The following is a 19,290-nucleotide window of genomic DNA, read 5'->3' as shown; positions in this document are numbered from 1 at the left end:
TAAAAGACAGGAATGGGAAACAGCAAAAAAGGGACTCAGTCCACTGCACCTGGCTTTGGAAAACACTTGTGAACTCTGTGTGTTCTGGAAGGCAAAGTATCTGCTCTGGTGCAAAGAACCAGGAAAACAATTTTCTTGCAAATAAACAGATCCCAGGAGATCAATGGTCTGGAAAAATTCCTCTGTGAGACTAACAAGCCCTGAATATAAACAGCGAGCAATTTTTCAGCTAACAGTTGAAATCCATACCCCTACAAATACCACACACACACACACACACACACACTGTACAAGACACATATTTCTCATAGGAGTCACAGTGTGTATCCATCCCTGGCACATTTCACAGATGTTCTGCCCTCTCTATGCAATCCTACCAGCTCTGAAAAAAAAAAAATGCTTCTTTCATGCCACTGGATATAGGAAAATTTCTCTCTAGATTTAGAAGTGAAATTCTAAAATATTCACTGTGTCTGTGTTTGTATTGTCTAATTTATGTTAAAATTCTCTATTAGCTATCTACTGTTGAAAAGGCAATGCAGGGAGGCAAAGTTTAATCAGACAAACTCATGTCTTCAAAGGCATTTAGGATCTTACTGGGAAGATAGATTTGCATGTAGAAAAGTCAGTATAAGACAATAAACATTATACTTAACCATTATGAATCTCTTACTCTGGAACAGTGCCTTTACATCCTAATATTTCACATGACCCAATCATTTAGCTATTATGCCTCTTTGGCAGATGTACAAGCTGAGTCTTTTTTTTTTTTTTTTTTTTTTTTTTTTTTTTTTTGACAGGCAGAGTGGACAGTGAGAGAGAGAGAGACAGAGAGAAAGGTTTTCCTTTGCCGTTGGTTCACCCTACAACGGCCACTGCGCTGCAGCCAGCGCACCGCGCTGATCCGAAGGCAGGAGCCAGGTGCTTCTCCTGGTCTCCCATGGGGTGCAGGGCCCAAGGACTTGGGCCATCCTCCACTGCACTCCCTGGCCACAGCAGAGAGCTGGCCTGGAAGAGGGGCAACCGGGACAGAATCCGGCGCCCCGACCGGGACTAGAACCCGGTGTGCCGGCGCCGCAAGGCGGAGGATTAGCCTAGTGAGCCGCGGCCCGGCCCAAGCTGAGTCTTCTAAGGTTATAGTCAGGAATTGTCCTCAAATCCATTAGCCCTATGATTGCCACTTACATGATGTAAGAATGGTCTATTTTATCTCCATCCATATCTGAACATCAGGTACATTGAAGCTATTTTTGCCTTTTCCATTTGCTGTGTATTGAGGATGTACAGCTCAGGGTTAAAGTCCACATGTAACAAAAGACCCGAGTCTACCACAAAGCCAGGGCACACTCCAGTCTTGGTTGAATGGTTTCCCATGTGCAAAGTCATTATCTAATTAAAGTCATCGGCAAATTTCCCACACTGTTTGCTCTTCCAGAGACCAGCTCCAGGAACTTGCCAATTTTTGCATTGTGCCAAATACCAACATTGTCTTATTCCACTATCGAGTTATTTCTCTCCTCTCTTCCAAGCTCATTCCTAAATTCCTGTGTCCACGAAAACTTCTTGGCCACTCTAGACTCTCCTTGTAGCCACCGGCACTGAACTTTGAATTGGACCATTCACTTACTTAGCATTTCCCCACTCAACATGTCACAATTATATGAAATTTTGTCATTCCAATCCTGTTACAATTTTTTGAAAATATCTGTCTCATCCAACATGACATTATGCCTTACTGATATATTAAGTACAGAGCCCAACACAAATGAATAATTAATATAAACTATTAGTTAAAATTAATATAGTAATTAAAATTAGACTATTAAATTTTTCAGAATCATTTCAACAAATGAAAGGACATTTTGGGCCGGCGCCGCAGCTCACTAGGCTAATCCTCCGCCTTGCGGCGCCGGCACACCGGGTTCTAGTCCCGGTCGGGGCGCCGGATTCTGTCCCGGTTGCCCCTCTTCCAGGCCAGCCCTCTGCTGTGGCCAGGGAGTGCAGTGGAGGATGGCCCAGGTGCTTGGGCCCTGCACCCCATGGGAGACCAGGAAAAGCACCTGGCTCCTGGCTCCTGCCATCGGATCAGCGCGGTGCGCCGGCCGCAGCGCGCCGGCCGCGGCGGCCATTGGAGGGTGAACCAACGGCAAAGGAAGACCTTTCTCTCTGTCTCTCTCTCTCACTGTCCACTCTGCCTGTCAAAAAAAATAAAAAAAAAAAGAAAGGACATTTTAAAAATTTGAGAAATTTGAGAAAATTCTAAACTGAATGGTCTTGCCTTTTTATTGTAATGTAAATTTAAAATACATTATCTCAAAACTGAAAAAAAGGAGGCTAGGAGGGAGGGAGTGAGGGAGGAAGGGAATATTATTATGTTCTTAGGGGGCCGGCGCGGTGGCACACTTGGTTAATCCTCCGCCTGCGGCACCAGCATCCCATATGGGCACCAGGTTCTAGTCCTGGTTGCTCCTCTTCCAGTCCAGCTCCCTGCTGTGGCTCGGGAAGGCAGTGGAGGATGGCCCAAGTGCTTGGGTCCTTGCACCCGCATGGGAGACCAGGAAGAAGCACCTGGCTCCCGGCTTCGGATCGGCACAGGGTCGGCCATAGCAGCCATTTGGGGAGTGAACCAATGGAAGGAAGACCTCTCTCTGTCTCTCTCTCTCTGTCTATAACTCCACCTGTCCAAAAAAAAAGGATTATATCTACAAAAAGTACACTGAATCTGTTAAAAAAAACTAATAAAAAGCAAAATTTAAAAAATTTAAAAATTTTTTAAAAAACAGATAAAAGTGCACATTTGTCAAAAAATAACAATTTGAAAAATCTAAACTGAATGGCTTTGGTGATAAGCAAAAACGTTCAATCTTAAATCTACAATATATGTTTTTCATTATTTAATTATAGTATGTATATGATGTATTGTTGAGTGCTTAAAATCAGATTTTTAAAATGATCCTATAAACCTATATTCCCAATATAAAATGACTAACTTTCTAGTCTTCCATCAGCTTTAAATTTAACACAGCATTATAGTATATGTATAGTATGTGTATAATGTGTGTATACATATATATGTACAGTGCATTCTGCCCTTTATTTCCCTGTGACATGCAGAACTGTTTTTATATTTTACTAATCACTTCTATGTCATTGAAAATTTAAGTTCATACAATGTTTTTGCTACTACAAATATCAGTAAAAAGCTTTGTGCATATAACACTCATAATACTGCGTCAACCAAGTTAAACATTTGAAAATCTTCTGATGGAATATGACTCTTTGTGTTAGAAAAGGAGGGAGGGGGAGACGGAGAGAGGGAGAGAGAGAGCAAGACAGAGAGAGACAGACAGAGAGAGACAGAGACAGAGAGAGAGACAGAGAGAGAGGGACAGAGATAGAGACAGAGAGAGACAGAGACAGAGCGACAGAGAGAGAGATACAGAGAGAGAGAGAGGGACAGAAACAGAGACACAGAGAGAGAGCCAGAGCGACAGAGAGAGACAGAGACAGAGAGACAGAGACAGAAGGAGAGAGCGAGACTTAGTGGAAGGGGTGCTGAAACCCAGAATCACCCGAGTCACGGCAGCAGATGTGAGCCCGCCCAGCAGGTGCACTCACCTTCCGCACGCCCACTGCCCTTCTGCCGGCTGTTGCGAAGTGGCAGCACCTCCAGCGACGCGATGCCCGACCGCTCCAGCAGAGTCACGTCCACGGTCAGCCTCCCCACCAGCTGCTGGGGGCGCACGCTGATGACGTGTTCGTACTTCCTGTCGCTCCCCCTCTTCGTGGAGGAGCAACACTAAACCCTGCCTGGGCTTCATATCCGAGTCACGGCACCATTATGTCGCTCCCCGTCTTCGTGGGGGAACGACACAGGACCCTGCGCTGTTCTTTCGTCTGCTCGGCCCTCCCCGGGTTTGCTGCTGGTTCTTCCCGGGTTGGCTACTATCCCTTCCACCTCCGTGGAAGGGCAGTTCCCCCTGGCCGCATTCCCCACTTCCGCAGGGGAGCGGCACACCGCCGGCCGGTTCTCTCGGGGGCTGCACGGGTTCCCTTAGATGTTCCCCATAGATGTTCCTGGTGCATGCCGTCTCTCTCCTCCTTTATAGTCCTCCTCCGCCAATCCCAACTCGGCTGAGTACGCTGCTCTCCAATCAGGAGCAAGTCCTACAGTTAATTGGTTGAACTGGAGGCAGCTGTGCGGAAGCTGTTTACTTCTCTCCCAGCGCCATATTGTGGGAGAGCAGATGCATAGAATAAGTCCTAATTCGAGCAACTTAGTCTAGTCCGGATTGCTCCCCACAGATCCCCCTTTCTTTTTATTTTTTGGCGTTGATACGCGCCTGTCTTCGGTGTCCCGCAGCACACACTCTGCTGTACTTGCTAGAGTTGCCACAGGCTCTTACAAGTCCTATCAATCAGGAAAACCGAATCCGGGTCCTCTCTTCGCCATTGTGTGGAGGTTTTTAGGCGCTGATGCGTGCCTGTGTTCGCTGCCCTGCAGCGCATGCTCTGCTCTGCTAGAACTGCCTGCAGGTGTTTACAAAACCTATCAGGCAAACCGAATCCAAGCCTTCTCATTGCCGTATTGTGGGGGAGACTTATTAGTGTTGGTTTGTGCCTATCTTCGGTGACCTGCAGCTCATACTCTGGTCGAGCTTTGCTGGCGCTTACCGCCTTAAATCAGGCAGACCGAATCCAAGCCTCCTAATTGGCATGTTGAGGGGAGGCCTTATTTTTCTCTATTTCTCTATCTCCGGGCATTTCCATTTCTCCCATTTTACTTCTGTCTGCCAACATTCCTATTTCTCTTTTACTTCTAAACTTCTGTTTCTCTTATCCCCGCAGCTTTCCGGCACCTCGCCCCGCCGGCGGGTTCCCGGCTCTGCGCCGCTTCAGCCCGCGCGCCTCTCTGCGCGGCTTCCCGGCTTTGCGCGGTCCGCGGTCTCCACGCTTAACCCTTTCGCGTCTGAACCACGGCCTACGCCAGCGTTCCCTATCTATTCACGCCCCGTGCTCTCTCTGCACGCGGCGGCTTCCGCGAGTAACACGGCGTAGCTTGCGTCTCCGCCACTAGGATTCAATCTAAGTTCCCCGGGCTAGCCTGGCGAATTCAACCCAGCGTACGTCTCCGCCCCACGGTTTGGCTTCCCGTCCTTTGCTCCCCGGGCTAATCAGACGGATCCCAACCTGGCTTACGTCTCAGCTTCTAGTTTCAACTTTTCGCCCCCTATTCCCGGGCTAACTTGAGAACCCCAAAGTGGCTTTCGTTTCCGCCTCGGCCTGCCCCCCGCAGCTTCAATTTCCCTAACATTTTTCTCTACCCGGTATGTTTCCCCAAGCTTTCCTCCAACGATATTCCTCCCTCATTTCTCCTGGCCTCTCCCCACAGTCCGCGTCCGAGTCTGTTTGTTCTAGCTTTCACTTTCGCTTTCGACCTTAGAGATTTCTCCCAGCTTCCCCCCGTAGTCCGAATCCGAGTCTATGCCTAGGCTTTCAATAGCTTCTTCCGGCTCCTTTTTCGTCCGGCTTTTCCCTAGGCTGTTTGCTAGTTTCTCTCTCCGGTATTTTCCCATTTCTTCCCGTTTCTTCCCTCCTAAGTTTGCTATCCGTCCTAGGTTTCCTATCCGAGCTAGGTTTCCTATCCGAGTCATTTCTTCCCTCCTAGGTTTCCTATCCGAGTCACGGCACCATTATGTCGCTCCCCCTCTTCGTGGAGGAGCAACACTAAACCCTGCCTGGGCTTCATATCCGAGTCACGGCACCATTATGTCGCTCCCCGTCTTCGTGGGGGAACGACACAGGACCCTGCGCTGTTCTTTCGTCTGCTCGGCCCTCCCCGGGTTTGCTGCTGGTTCTTCCCGGGTTGGCTACTATCCCTTCCACCTCCGTGGAAGGGCAGTTCCCCCTGGCCGCATTCCCCACTTCCGCAGGGGAGCGGCACACCGCCGGCCGGTTCTCTCGGGGGCTGCACGGGTTCCCTTAGATGTTCCCCATAGATGTTCCTGGTGCATGCCGTCTCTCTCCTCCTTTATAGTCCTCCTCCGCCAATCCCAACTCGGCTGAGTACGCTGCTCTCCAATCAGGAGCAAGTCCTACAGTTAATTGGTTGAACTGGAGGCAGCTGTGCGGAAGCTGTTTACTTCTCTCCCAGCGCCATATTGTGGGAGAGCAGATGCATAGAATAAGTCCTAATTCGAGCAACTTAGTCTAGTCCGGATTGCTCCCCACACTTCCCCAGCCGTCTCTGCAGCAGTTCCTCATAACTCAGGAAGAAGGCGGCTTTGTCCTTGCTGGGAATCACTAGAGCAGCTCGGAATGTTTCTGTCCCCTCCTCCCTGTGGGAAATTGAAAAGGGACCACGAGTAGGGTTTGGAGCAGGATGAAGTCAGGCTCCCTCAGTCCCCTGGGCCAGTGGCCACACTCCTTACCAGCTTAGCAATGAGTCAACTGGGCAGCAGTGTGAGTCCTTAGGAAGCAAAAATAAAAATTAGGGAAAAGCGCTGTGGCGCAGTGGGTTAACGCCCTGGCATGCAGTGCCGGCATCCCATATGAGTTCCAGTTCAAGTCCCGGCTGCTCTACTTCCCATCCAGCTCTCTGCTATGGCCTGGGAAAGCAGTAGAAAAAGGCCCAGGTCCTTGGGCCCCTGCACCCATGTGGGAGACCCGAAAGAAGCTCCTGGCTCCTGGCTTCAAATCGGCACAGTTCCGGCCATTGTAGCCATCTGGGGAGTGAACCAGTAAATGGAAGATCTCTCTCTCTCTGCCTCTGCCTCTCTGTAAATCTGCCCTTCATAAATAAATCTTTTTAAAAAAATAAAATAAAAATAAAAATTAGTATTGGAAGGAGAAGTAAAGGTATCTACTAGATGGTTACTGTCGCTCCCCGTCTTCGTGGAGGAACGACACAGGACCCTGTGCTGTTCTTTTGTCTGCTCGGCCCTTCCCGGGTTTGCTGCTGGTTCTTCCCGGGTTGGCTACCGACCCTTCCACCTCCGTGGAAGGGCGGTTCCCCCTGCCACTTTCCCCACTTCCGCGGGGGAGCGGCACACCGCCGGCTGGCTCTCTTGGGGGCTGCACAGGTGTTCCTTCAGATAGATGTTCCCTTTAGATGTTCCTGGTGCATGTTGTCTCTCTCCTCCTTTATAGTCCTCTTCCACCAATCCCAACTCTGCTACCCACACGCCGAGTATGCTGCTCTCCTCCAATCAGGAGCAGGTCCTACAGTTTATTGGTTGAACTGGAGGCAGCTGTGTAGAAGCTGTTTCTCCCTTCTCAGCGCCATATTGTGGGAGAGCAGATGCATAGAATAAGTCTTAATTCCAGTAACTTAGTCTAGTCCGAGTTGCTCCCCACAGTTACCAAGAATCAAAGGATAATAAATAGGAGAGGATGCAGACTACTGATTTCATCCACCTCTGCTTGTGACAGCCCCAAAGACCATAACCATATTTGTTCCATGCAACAGGGAAAAGGGACATTTAAGTGGGTAATCTGCTGGAAGAGAGAGCTTTGGAGTCAAGTTGTAAGCTGTGAACTATTTTTCTCTACAGGTATGGCCAAATGAATGCTATAGTTTACATAGTTCTAAAATAGTTAATATATTGGGCTTTTACACCTTGGTAAGGATTGGTAGATGTATTTAGGGAGAAATAAAATGAAGGGTTGTGAAACTTATAGAAACACAAGCCATTCTGAATACTGTCCATACTTGGACTGAGAGTGCTCTAATTTAAGAGGCTAAACTGATCACCAAAGGATTAAATGCAAGGGAGACATGTAGGAGGGGCAACTCTATGTGGGCAACACATTTTCACAAAGTTTCTAGAAGACTTTGGGGGACCAGTAGAGCAAGAACTCTGCATTCAGAACATGCAGGAAGGGGTTGCAGCAAAGGAGAGCATCAAACTATCTGGCAGATGCCACAGGCTCTGAAATCAGTGGGCACCACAAGATGGGAGCAAGCAGGAGAACCAAGAGCAAGCATAGGGGGATTATTCCAAGGTCAAAGATGCATGAATGACTAAGCTGATTAAGATGATTAAGGCTTCCTATAATCCTCTTTCTCAGAACTAAAAAGAGACATGAGTATTGAGATGGAAAAGTTTCACTGAGCGCTGATCAGAATGAATGAAAAAAGATTGACACCAAACCCCATCATTATAAAACTTGAGAATATAAGATAGAGGAAACATGTCAAAGGAATGCTATTAGATCACATTAAATACATCATTAATAATGCTAGATGTTATAAGACACTGAAACAATGTCTCAAAATTCAAAAGGAAAATTTTGACCTTAAATTCCAAATCCAGAAAACTACTAATAAAGATCTAAAAATTACCTCTCACACATTTATTCTGCAAAAGTTACTTCATAATATACTTCAGCAAAGTAAAGGTGAAGACAAAGAAAGAAGAAAATACAGAATATAGGAAATAATAAAATGAACCCAGAAAAAAATGAAAAGAAATCCCAGGCTTAAAGTTCTGTAACAAGTCTGCAAAACAATGACAGCTACTTCGTGGATCTGGAGACATGCAGGTTTTTACATCTCTGAAATCAGAATGTCTCCCAATTTGTCATGTCTTTCAGTTGCTATTGGCCAGGTATTGGGGTGACATGGATGGCATCATTTATCAAAATTTGATCATAGGTGTTTGTTTTGTCATCATTCCAAATGATGTGTATGTCTTACTAGATGCTAATTGTGACAAAATTTAATTTTATCTCACAAAAAAAAAGGAAAAGCTATTAGTAACTAGGAAACACCCCTATCAGGATGGATATTATCAAAAAGACAAGGAATAACAAATTCTGGCAAGGAAATTGAGAAAGGAGAACTCTTATAAACAGCTGGTGGAAATGCAAATCAGTGCAGTCATTATGGAAAACACTGTGATTTCTTCAAAAACTGGAACAGGACTGTTATATGATCCAGCAATCCCACTACTATGCATATACTGAGAAGACATAAACCCATTGTATCAAAGAGATAACTTTTCTACCATATTTACTGCAGTACTGTTCACAATAGCCAAAATATGGATTAAACCAAGATATGCATCATCAGAGGAACGTAAAAAGAAAATGTGGGGGCTGGCACTGTGGCTTAGCGGGTAAAGCCGCCATCTGCAGTGCCAACATCCCATATGACGCCAGTTCGAGCCCCAGCTGCACCACTTCCCATCCAGCTCTCAGCTATGGCCTGGGAAAGCAGTGGAAGATGGCCCACATGCTTGGGCCCCTGCACCAGTGTGGGAGATCTGGAAGAAGCTCCTGGCTTCTGGCTTCAGATCATTGCAGCTCTGGCCATTGTGGCCAATTGGGGAGTGAACCATCAGATGGAAGACTCTCTCTCTCTCTCTCTCTCTCTCTCTCTCCCCTTCCCTTCCCCCTCCCTGCCTCTCTTTCTCTGTGTAACTCTTTCAAATAAATAAATCAATCTTAAAAAAAAAAAACTTTGACTTTTGGTGCATTATCCAAGCACGTTATATGTCTATTCAAACAGAATATAGGCAAGTTAAAAAAAAAAAAAAAGAAAATGTGGTATATGTACACAATGGTATGCTATTCAGCCCCAGAGAAGGGATGAAACCCTATCAGTTGCAGCAAACTTGATGGAACTAGAGGACATTGTGTTGGGTGAAATACACAAAAAGATAAACCATCTGTTTTTCCTTTATATTAAAAAAAAAAACTCAATCTTAGCGCAGTGCGCCGGCCACAGCGCGCCAACTGCGGCGGCCATTGGAGGGTGAACCAACAGCAAAGGAAGACCTTTCTCTCTGTCTCTCTCTCTCACTCTCCACTCTGCCTGTAAAAAAAAAAAAAAAAAAAAACTCAATCTTAACACAAAATGCTGATTATATTGCTACCTCACAGTTTTTGTTTTATAAATTCAAAACTATTCTGAAATAAAATGTTAAAGAGAGAGAGAGAGAGAAACTCCAGGAAAAATAGAAACTTACATGCTACAACCCAACGAAACTAAATTACCACATGATTCTGAACAACTGGGATAGACTACTTGGGACACACTTATAGTTCAACAAAGACAGACTTTAATAACATGGTGCAGCAAGGGAGACCACATACCAGAGGGACCATGGGGCATCTCACACAACACAGAGAGGGTTATTATGGGATCGGGGCAGGAGCTGAGTGTACATGTTTGGCCAGGCTCAGAGCAAAGCAGGGCCATGTGTAAAACCATTCTTGTCAGGCTGAGCTGAGAACTAGAATCAGGGTTCTGTGTCCTTGGGAATGACAGCATTAAAATAAACGTGGGATTCTGTGTGTGAAAATCACTTACGGGAAGCTCTGATTCTCATTACTTTTTTTCTGTCAAAGTGAACCACGGCTCAGGTCTACCGGGCAAGAATGAGAAGTTCTGGTCTCACTAGCAGGATTTCCCACAGCAGAGTTGCTGACGGTCTATGATTTTAGGGAACCAGCTTTCTCAATCTGTTTACTTTTATTCGTGAATAAAAACAGTGTTACAGGTTCACAGCATTTTATCCAGGTAGTAAGATCACTTTTCTGCAGACAACAGAGTTCTTCATGCATAAAACATGGTATTAGTGTACTAGGTGGCTCTGTAGATAATATTGATCAAGCAGTCACTAAAAAACAGTACCATTTATTGACTTTAAGTGTTGAGATTCAGTTTATAGAGAAAATTTTTAAAATGTAAGTATTGTTACAGATCAGAATTTAGATATTAATAACTCTGACAATTCAAAAATAAATGTTCAGGTAACCAAGGATGAGTACAAGCAAGGAATAAGATACTAAGGATACTCTAAACACTGTTTAATTGTTGGAAGAAGAAATAAAAAGCAATATAAAAATTTGGAATGCAGAGGAAAAATAAGAATATTGTAATTCTGTAAATTTGCTAAATCCTCTACACAACAGAGTCCACAGATGCTTTATTTTTATCAAAAATTCAAGAGAAGGAATGAAGGCCTATCATAGTATTTAGAGTTAGGGAGATAACCATGAAGAAAAAGAAATTGAGAACCATTAAAAGTGGATGAGTCTAGGGAGTCAGAACTGAGGGATACACAGGGTAAAGTTCTTCTTTTCACTGTGAATGTTGATCTATTAATACTGTCAATGGTTATATCACTTAGAAAAAATACAAAGAAGAAAATGCTTGGGGGAGGGGAAAAGAGCCAGATGAGTAGGCAAAGGGGTAGAGAGTTCAGCTCTTAGCCGGAATGGAGCTTTAATTCCTTAACTAAACAGTACTTACCCACTATCTTCCGTGGTTTTATTCCTTTTCTCTTTTACCCTGTCACCATTCTTCTTTTCTCTCTCAGCAATTTCACCCTGATATACCTTGTCTCCAATAAGCCTGAAAAAAAAAAAAAAACACAAGAGACAGCTGTGTTACCTATTTGCAGTTCCAAGACAAATTCAAACATGGCTCTCATAGCCATGACAACCCTAGAAAATATTTTTCTATGCATCTTGGATGTGCAAAAAGAACACATTCCACACCAGGGCACTACCCTTGAATCACTCGCTTCAATCTAGGGCAATATTCAACAGGTCCAAAGGGGACACCCCAACCCACAGTGCCTGTGATTTTCCATGAGAAAATTGCAAATCTACTAAAACACCATAGTTTCACAGCTTAGTTCTTGCCCAGACCAAAAATTAAACCCAAATATTTATCCTGTTCTGCATCTTTACCTCTTAGAAAAAGAGGAAATAGGGGAGGGTATCTGGTCTAGTGGTTAGGATACTGGTTAAGACCCCTGCATTTCATATTGGAGTACCTGAATTCCAGTCCTGACTCCACTCCTTATTTCAGCTTCCTGCTGATATCAATAACAGGAGGCAGCAGGTAATGATGGCTCACATAGTTGGGTCTCTGCTACCCACATAGTAGACCTGAATTGAGTTCTTATCTCCATTCTTCAAGCTGACCATTGTGGTCATTTAGGGAACAAACCAGCAAATGGAAGCTCTCTCTCTCTCTCTCTCTCTCTCGCTCTCGCTCTCGCTCTCTCTCAAATAAAGAAGAGGAAGAGGAGAAAGGTGAGGAGGGAAGAGAAAAAGCATCAAAGCTTTCATGCTGCCTCATTCTTCAGTCTCAGCCATGGCCTCCTCTGAGCTGCCTCCATGATTTCTCGACCCAAAGAAGCCTCTCCATCCTACTTGCTATCTCCATTACATTCACTGTCTGAGATGATCTCATTTATTAGTTTACTTACTTATTGACCATGTCTCCCCACTGGAATTTCTGGAGCAGAGTAATATTGCCCTTTCCATAGAAGTACCTCAATCCTCTTGTAAAGGGCCCATTGTGGACACTCATTTGTTGGAGAGAAGGAAGGAAAAGAGGGAGGAAAGAGGGCAGGCATTTTGCCTAGCAGTGAAGGCACTGGCTAAGACATCCACATTGCATTTCAAGTGCTTGAATCCAACGCCTGGCTCTGGCTTCTGATTCCACCTTCCTGCTGATGCAGAACCCTGGGAGGCAGCAGGTGATGGCTCAAGTACCTGGATCCTTGTCACCCATATGGGAGGACCAGACTGTGTTCCTGGCTCCCAACTTCGGCTGCGCCAGGCATTTGGGGAGTGAATCAACAGATGGGAACATTCCTTTCTCTCTCTCTCTCCCTCTCGTAAATAGATAAATACAAATAGATTTTTTAAAGGAGGAGGAAAAGACATAGGAAGGAAAGAAGAGATCATTGAAAGCAGAAACAAAAGAAGGAAAAGGGGAAAGAGAGGAGGGAGCAAGGAAGGAAGGAGTGAGTCAACCTTCTGATGCATACACCATCCATGGAGAAACAAACACTCAAAAGACTGTGGACCTCACATCCCCTCAGTTTTACCCTGACTACCCCACACAGAAAGCATCTCCCAGCATGTCACCTACATGGTGAAGTTAGTGATGAAAGCCGCAGCTGGAATCTGCATCTGAAACTCCGTTTCGTGATCCTCAGAAGCTCTGTTCAGCATTTTGCAGGAAACCGTAGTGAAGGCATACCGAGAAATAATGGTAGACTTCACCGAGAATTCTGTCATCAAGGGCTTGGTTTTCTGTTGGAATTAAAGCACACAATATTCTCTGTGAGGCATGAAAGCATGGTTCAGACAATTTTGGGTTGGGGAGGTGGGTAAGTGCAGGTCTTTTGTTCACGAAGAAAGCCTTTGGCACCTGATTCCTGTCTCTTCTTTGCCTTGTCCTGATTTCCCAATTTTTCATTCCTTTGACTTGTAAAATCAACTTTGAGTGAACAACCAATTCATGACATAGGAGCAAATATTTAACCTAACTTTAATGAATGAACACAATGAAGATTTTCAATTTAATAGAAAATACACATTGCTTAAATATTCAATAAGTTATATGAATTTAGAAGCAAAGTATGTGGCATGCACAATACGTGTTGTTATCAACTTTTAGATCACATTTACAGGATCACTGAACTAATTGAAATATCAGAATATGCTAAACAAATTCTCTTATGCTCAACTTCACTTCAGTACCCACTTAGATAGACTATACACTAGGGCTTCCCCATCTGAACTACAGATTCATCTGAAACAGGAATCAATACTGAACTCAAGAGTGTATTTGAAGAGATAGATTCTAGGAAAAAGAAAACCCAAGAGTGCGCTAATTAAATTCATCCCAAAATCTTTTATATGAATAGTACTTGATGGTACAAAATTTGAGAATCCAATAAAATTATTCAGTATTATTTTCCCAGCCTATACAATAGTGCTACATCTGACGACAGCATAAACCTCAAGAAAGAAAGAAACATTCGTGAAGAAAGCCACTACTAACCAAGCAATGCTCTGATTCCAGGAACTGGCTAAGCAATTGACAGGCATGTTATGGGTTGACTATGCCCCGCCCCCTACTTCATATGTTGAAGTCCCAATTCCTAATGTGATAATATTTAGAAGTGGGAACCTATAGAGGTAATTAGAGTTACAAAAGATCATGAGAGCAGCGCCATCATAATAGGGAGGTACTAGATAGACAGCTGAGTCTCTCTATGTACTCACACCAAGCAAAGGTCATGGGAGTACACAGCAAGAAAATGACCATCCACAAGCCAGGAAACACGTTTCCACCAGAAACCAAACCCTGCCAAACCTTGATCTTGGACTTTGCAGCCTCCAGAATGGTAAGAAAATTAAATTTCTATTGTTTAGGCATTCAGGTCTATGGTAATTTGTTATGGAAGCTGAAGCAGACTAAGACAAAGCACTAGCCCATTACAGTCTTGGGATAGATACATGAAGTAGACATTTTATTCTGACTTTATAGATGGAAGGAATTCAAGCTCAGTGAGGGTATCTATTGGTTTTGGCCAGCAAGTAATGGAAATGAGAGCTGAATTCAATCCCTCTTGCTCCAAAATTCACTCTCATCACATTATGCAAGACCACCTGGCTGCCCCTTGGGGACAGACTCTACTCATCTTTGCAGGCTCAAATCCCAGCCTGGTCTTTGGCATACAGTAGACCCTCAACAAACAATAAATAGAGCTGATTTACTCTGACAGGATTCTACACTCTCCTGTTTGGTCTGTGGTCTACCAGGGGCAATGTTTATTTCAATACTCCTCTACTTTATTAATTTCCTTTTGGCCTTAGGCTCATTTTCAAAATAGATGCAAGACTATGACCTGCTGATAGCAAGGCACATTGCTTCCTGAAGTAAAAGGTGATCAAAAACCCTGCTTCAAAAGAATGACCAAAGAAGCTTATTCCACCAAAAAATATTTACTCAAAACATTGGACTCAAATCACACTCTGCCCAGAAAACCACAAAAAGCTTAGGAGATATTTTGCAGGGGATATTAGAGAAGTGAATCTAAATATCAAGCAGATCTGAGAATATATTCAAATATTCACAAGAGCATGAGCTGCAAGAATCAGGGCCAAACCTGTGAGAATATCAGAGTTGATCAATACAAAGTGTCAGGACTACTAGTAATTCAAAAAAAAAGCCAGACAAAATAAGGATATATGTCTCTACCACAGAGCTGGAAGAGATAAAAGCATGCAGTTCAGTTAAATAATGATCCAATTTTTTAAATAAATCTGAGCATATTAATATTTGAAAAATTTTTGCCCAAAAGAGGAATCGATACTCTGCAGTTTGGTCTGAGAAGGACATTTTTCAAAGCAGTGGTTCTCAAAGGTGGGGTCCCCAGACCAGCAGCAACCATATCACCCAGAAACTTGTAAAAGATGCAGATTCTTGGACTCTGTCCAAAATCCAGAGAATCAAAAACCTAGAGGAGGGGCCCAACCATCAGTGCTTGAACAGCAAGTGGCTGTGATGTGTGCACAAGTTTCAGAACTGATTCTCAAATCAGTTAATAAGATGGACCTCTTCATACATTTTTCATCTGCCAACTGAGGGCTTAAATAAATCACCACAATGACATCCACTTATGAGATCCATAGACCCAAGGCAGAGCCAAAAGTAAGAATTAAAATCTTAGGGCTTAAGAAATTATTCCTGAATTCAGAAATAATTGGATTGTACAATATTCTTTTATGAAAATCTAGTCTCCTTAGGAGAAAATCTGTCTCCCTGGAAATGATTTGGATTAAAAAGAAGTTCCAGATGGAGTTTAACCAAATGTTTCTGTTAAATGATCTCATTAAAAACACTTAATGCATTTCAGTAAAGACAATAAAGATTAAACTTTCTTTCACAAAAAGAATCCTAAGGTGATTAAAACCATGAATTGAGATGAAATGTTTACTTTATCTGTGCCCTTCCTTGAAACAGAATTCATCCTGTTTCAAATTCATGCATGATTAAATATATCTTTTTTTTTTTTTTTGACAGGCAGAGTGGACAGTGAGAGAGAGAGAGAGAAAGGTCTTCCTTTGCCGTTGGTTCACCCTCCAATGGCCATCGCAGCCGGTGCGCTGCGGCCGGCGCGCTGCGGCCGGCGCACCGCGCTGATCCAAAGGCCAGGTGCTTCTCCTGGTCTCCCATGGGGTGCAGGGCCCAAGCACTTGGGCCATCCTCCACTGCACTCCCGGGCCACAGCAGAGAGCTGGCCTGGAAGAGGGGCAACCAGGACAGAATCTGGCATCCCGACCGGGACTAGAACCCGGTGTGCTGGCGCCTCAAGGCGGAGGATTAGCCTAGTGAGCCGTGGTGCTGGCTAAATATATCTTAAAGGTTTATTTATTTATTTGAAAGGCAGAGTTACAGAGAGAGAGGAAGAGACTCAGAGAGAGACAGACAGAGATCTTTCATCCATGAGTTCACTCCCCAAATGGCCACAATGACTAGGACTAGGAAGGCCAAAGCCAGGAGCCAGGTATTTCATCCAGGTCCCCCCTGTGGGTAACATGGATCTTCTGATGGTTTCTCAGGCACATTAGTAGGTAGCTAGATCAGAAGTAGAGCAGCTAGGATGCACTGATGCTCATATGGGATGTAGTGTCCCAGGAGCTGGCTTAACCCACTGCACCACAGTGCCCCTAAATATGACTTTTAGCTCCAAATCTGCATTCACTTTGATTTCAATAGATACATTGAAAAGTGAATAAGAGTAATGGCTAAAAGAGAAATCCAATGTACTCAGAAAATTCTAGTTTTATCACTTTCCACTTTGTTTGAAATTTAAACTATGTGGGCCAGTGTTGTGGCATAGTGGGTTAAGCAGCTGCCTATAATGCTGGCATCCTGTATGGGTTACAGTTTGTGTCCTGGTTGCTCCACTTTTGATCCAACTCCTGCTAATGGCCTGGAAAAGCAGCAGAAGATGGCCCATGTGCTTGAGCCCCTACCACCTACGTGGAGACCCACAATAAGCTCCAGGCTCCTGGTTTTGGTCTGGCCCAGCCTCTCGACCCCCCATTTTAGCCATTTGGGGAGTGAATCAGTCAGTGGGTGGAAGATCTAGCTCTGTCACTCCCTCTCTCTTTAACTCTACCTTTCAAATAAATAAATAATTTATTTTTTTTAAAATTAAACTAGTTATTTATTTTTTAAAGAAAAGTATATCTCATTTCTTTTTTTAAGATTTATTTTCCTAAAATTCACAATGACAGAGAGATAAAGACAGAGATTTTCTACCATTGGTTCACTCCCCTATTTTATTTCTTTATATTTTTATTTTTGTTTGTCAGTTTCTTGTTGCTGTTGTTGTTTCCATTCTCTTAATTATTTTCATGCTAATGTGATATTAACACAAAAGAATAGATTTAATATAGTTCATAGATGCAATTCTAAAATGCAATGAGAGGGAGAGGGGAGGGAGGGAGGAAGGGAATGTCATTTAACTAGCTTTTATAAAATTACTAAACAATATATGCACAATAAAAACTCCAAATTACACTGAATATAAAATGAAAAGTCAGTCTCCCTAGCACGCTGGATTCACAATCCCGTTCCCCAGAGGTACTATTTCATGGTGTTTGCTATATCCTTCCATAAAGAGAAACTGTCCTGATTTGCATCTCACATGGTCGCTGGTTCGAGTCCTGGCTGCTCCACTTCCAATCCAGCTCTCTGCTAGGCCTGGGAAAGCAACAGAAGATGGCTCAAGTCCTTGGACCCCTGCACATGTGGAAGACCTGGAAGAAGCTCCTGGCTTCTGACTTCGGACCAGTGCAGCTCTGACCATTGCAGCCATCTGGGGAGTGAACCAGCAGATGGAAGACTGACCTCTCTCTCTCTGCCTCTGCCTCTCTGTAACTTTGCCTTTCAAATAAATAAAATAAGTCTTTTTAAAAAAATAAATAAAAGTAAATCTTTTTAAAAAAAATTAGCCAGAAACAAAAAGATAAATACTGGATAATTCCACTTACATGAGGTACCTCAAGTAGTCAAAATTATGGAGAAAAAAGTAGAATGCTGGTTTCCAGGAACTTGAGGTGGGGAGAGAAAGTAGGATTGTAATAGGTATACAATTTCAATATTGCAAGATGAAAGAGTTCTGGAAATGGATGGTGGCAATGGTTGCCCAATGATATTAATGTATTATTGCCACTGAACTTCACTCTCAAAAATGGCTAAGATGGTAGTTATATGTATTTTACCATATTAAAACATTAAAAGAAAAACAATACTTGTTTAAAGTCACAAATTGTTTACTTCTGTTCCCATTGAAATGTGGAGTTTAATTAATTTCTTCTTGATTTTGAACCTTAGTGATTTGCTTCACTTATAGAACGTACTAGAAGTGATCTCCCAGGATTCTAAATCCTGGTCCAAGAAGCCGCACAGCTTCTGTCTGTGTCTTTCCGAACAATGAAAATCTTGTATTACCATGTAAGACATCCAGCCACTCTGAGATTGCCACACTGGTGGGGCCATGTAGTTACAGCAACTGCTGAGCCCACCTTCAGTCATCCCAGCTGTGAGTGAAGCTGCACCGACCCCTCTAGATCAGCCATCTGCCTACTGAATACCACTGAGTAACCTCCATCAACATTATCAACCAGAAGAACCACCCAGCTGAGCTATGCCCAAATTCCTGCTCCACAAAAATGATACGGTAAAAAGCTGCTTCTTTCACCTGTTCAGTTTTGCAGGTGATTTTTATACATCAAAAGAAGCTTGGAACATGAACGTCATCTTTGTAAACATTTGCATTTACAACCCTACCTTAGTGTGGCTTGCCCTTGCGTGGAATTGAGGCATTTTATTAATTATTTCAAGTTCTACATTGTTTCTGATCATTTTTACGCTTTGTAAACTAGACTTCTGCACATCAAAAATGTCATTGAAATCCTTTTGGAAGAAGTTACAATATAAAGAAGAAACATAAAATAAAAAGAAAAAGAGACATTCAAGTCCAATCCCTTCACTTCACCAATATAGCCAAAGCTACTTACTGTGTGATTTCCCCAGGTCATAAGATCAGAGGCAGTGAATCTAAAACCCCAGGCAAAACCTCTGAATGTTATAAAGGTGATAAGTCCTAGATAACCAGTAAGATGTAAAGCTCCAAAAGTAAACCAAATATAGTCTTTTTTTTGAGTCAGAAGTTTCTTATGAGCCTCCTTTATCTTCCATTAAATTCTAAACATTGAAGCCATAGGTCACTAAACTGAATGTATTCTAAATGGTTGTCATACTCTGACGTGCTATTTAACTCTTTGACACAAAAGTAGAGTACTTCTGAGGGGAACCCTTGCGAAGTTTCATGTTAGTTGAACAGAAGTTGATGGTTCTAGCTATAGAGCATTCCAAGTAAAATTTAGTTCCTTCAGTGTAGTCTTTGTCCAGGTCTATTTTAAAAATAATTGAAAATCTTATTCCTTTGGCACACA

The 19,290-nt window shown here is 43.4% G+C and overlaps 1 protein-coding gene across 3 annotated transcripts in view; it reads right to left on the bottom strand.

The window, feature by feature from the left end:
- The window catches only part of ITIH5 (inter-alpha-trypsin inhibitor heavy chain 5), a 106,786-nt gene that overhangs the window by 69,200 nt on the left and 18,296 nt on the right, over positions 1–19,290 (bottom strand). Inside the window, exons 3-6 of one of the 3 annotated variants that reach the window (XM_070055768.1) lie at positions 12,899–13,062; positions 11,261–11,362; positions 6,234–6,338; positions 3,619–3,767 (exon numbers count right to left, since the gene is read on the bottom strand). In XM_070055768.1, the coding sequence (XP_069911869.1) occupies positions 3,619–3,767; positions 6,234–6,338; positions 11,261–11,362; positions 12,899–13,062 (520 nt within the window). Of the gene's footprint in view, positions 1–3,618; positions 3,769–6,231; positions 6,339–11,260; positions 11,363–12,898; positions 13,063–19,290 lie in introns of all 3 variants that reach the window. The other 2 variants (XM_002717611.5, XM_070055769.1) reach the window with 2 other exon arrangements.

The sequence above is a fragment of the Oryctolagus cuniculus genome, chromosome 13 (genome assembly GCF_964237555.1).
Source record: "Oryctolagus cuniculus chromosome 13, mOryCun1.1, whole genome shotgun sequence".
In the NCBI taxonomy this organism is placed as follows: Eukaryota; Metazoa; Chordata; class Mammalia; order Lagomorpha; family Leporidae; genus Oryctolagus; species Oryctolagus cuniculus.
The sequence above is the reverse complement of the archived record's forward strand: the minus strand, read 5'-3'. Positions and strand labels throughout refer to the sequence as shown.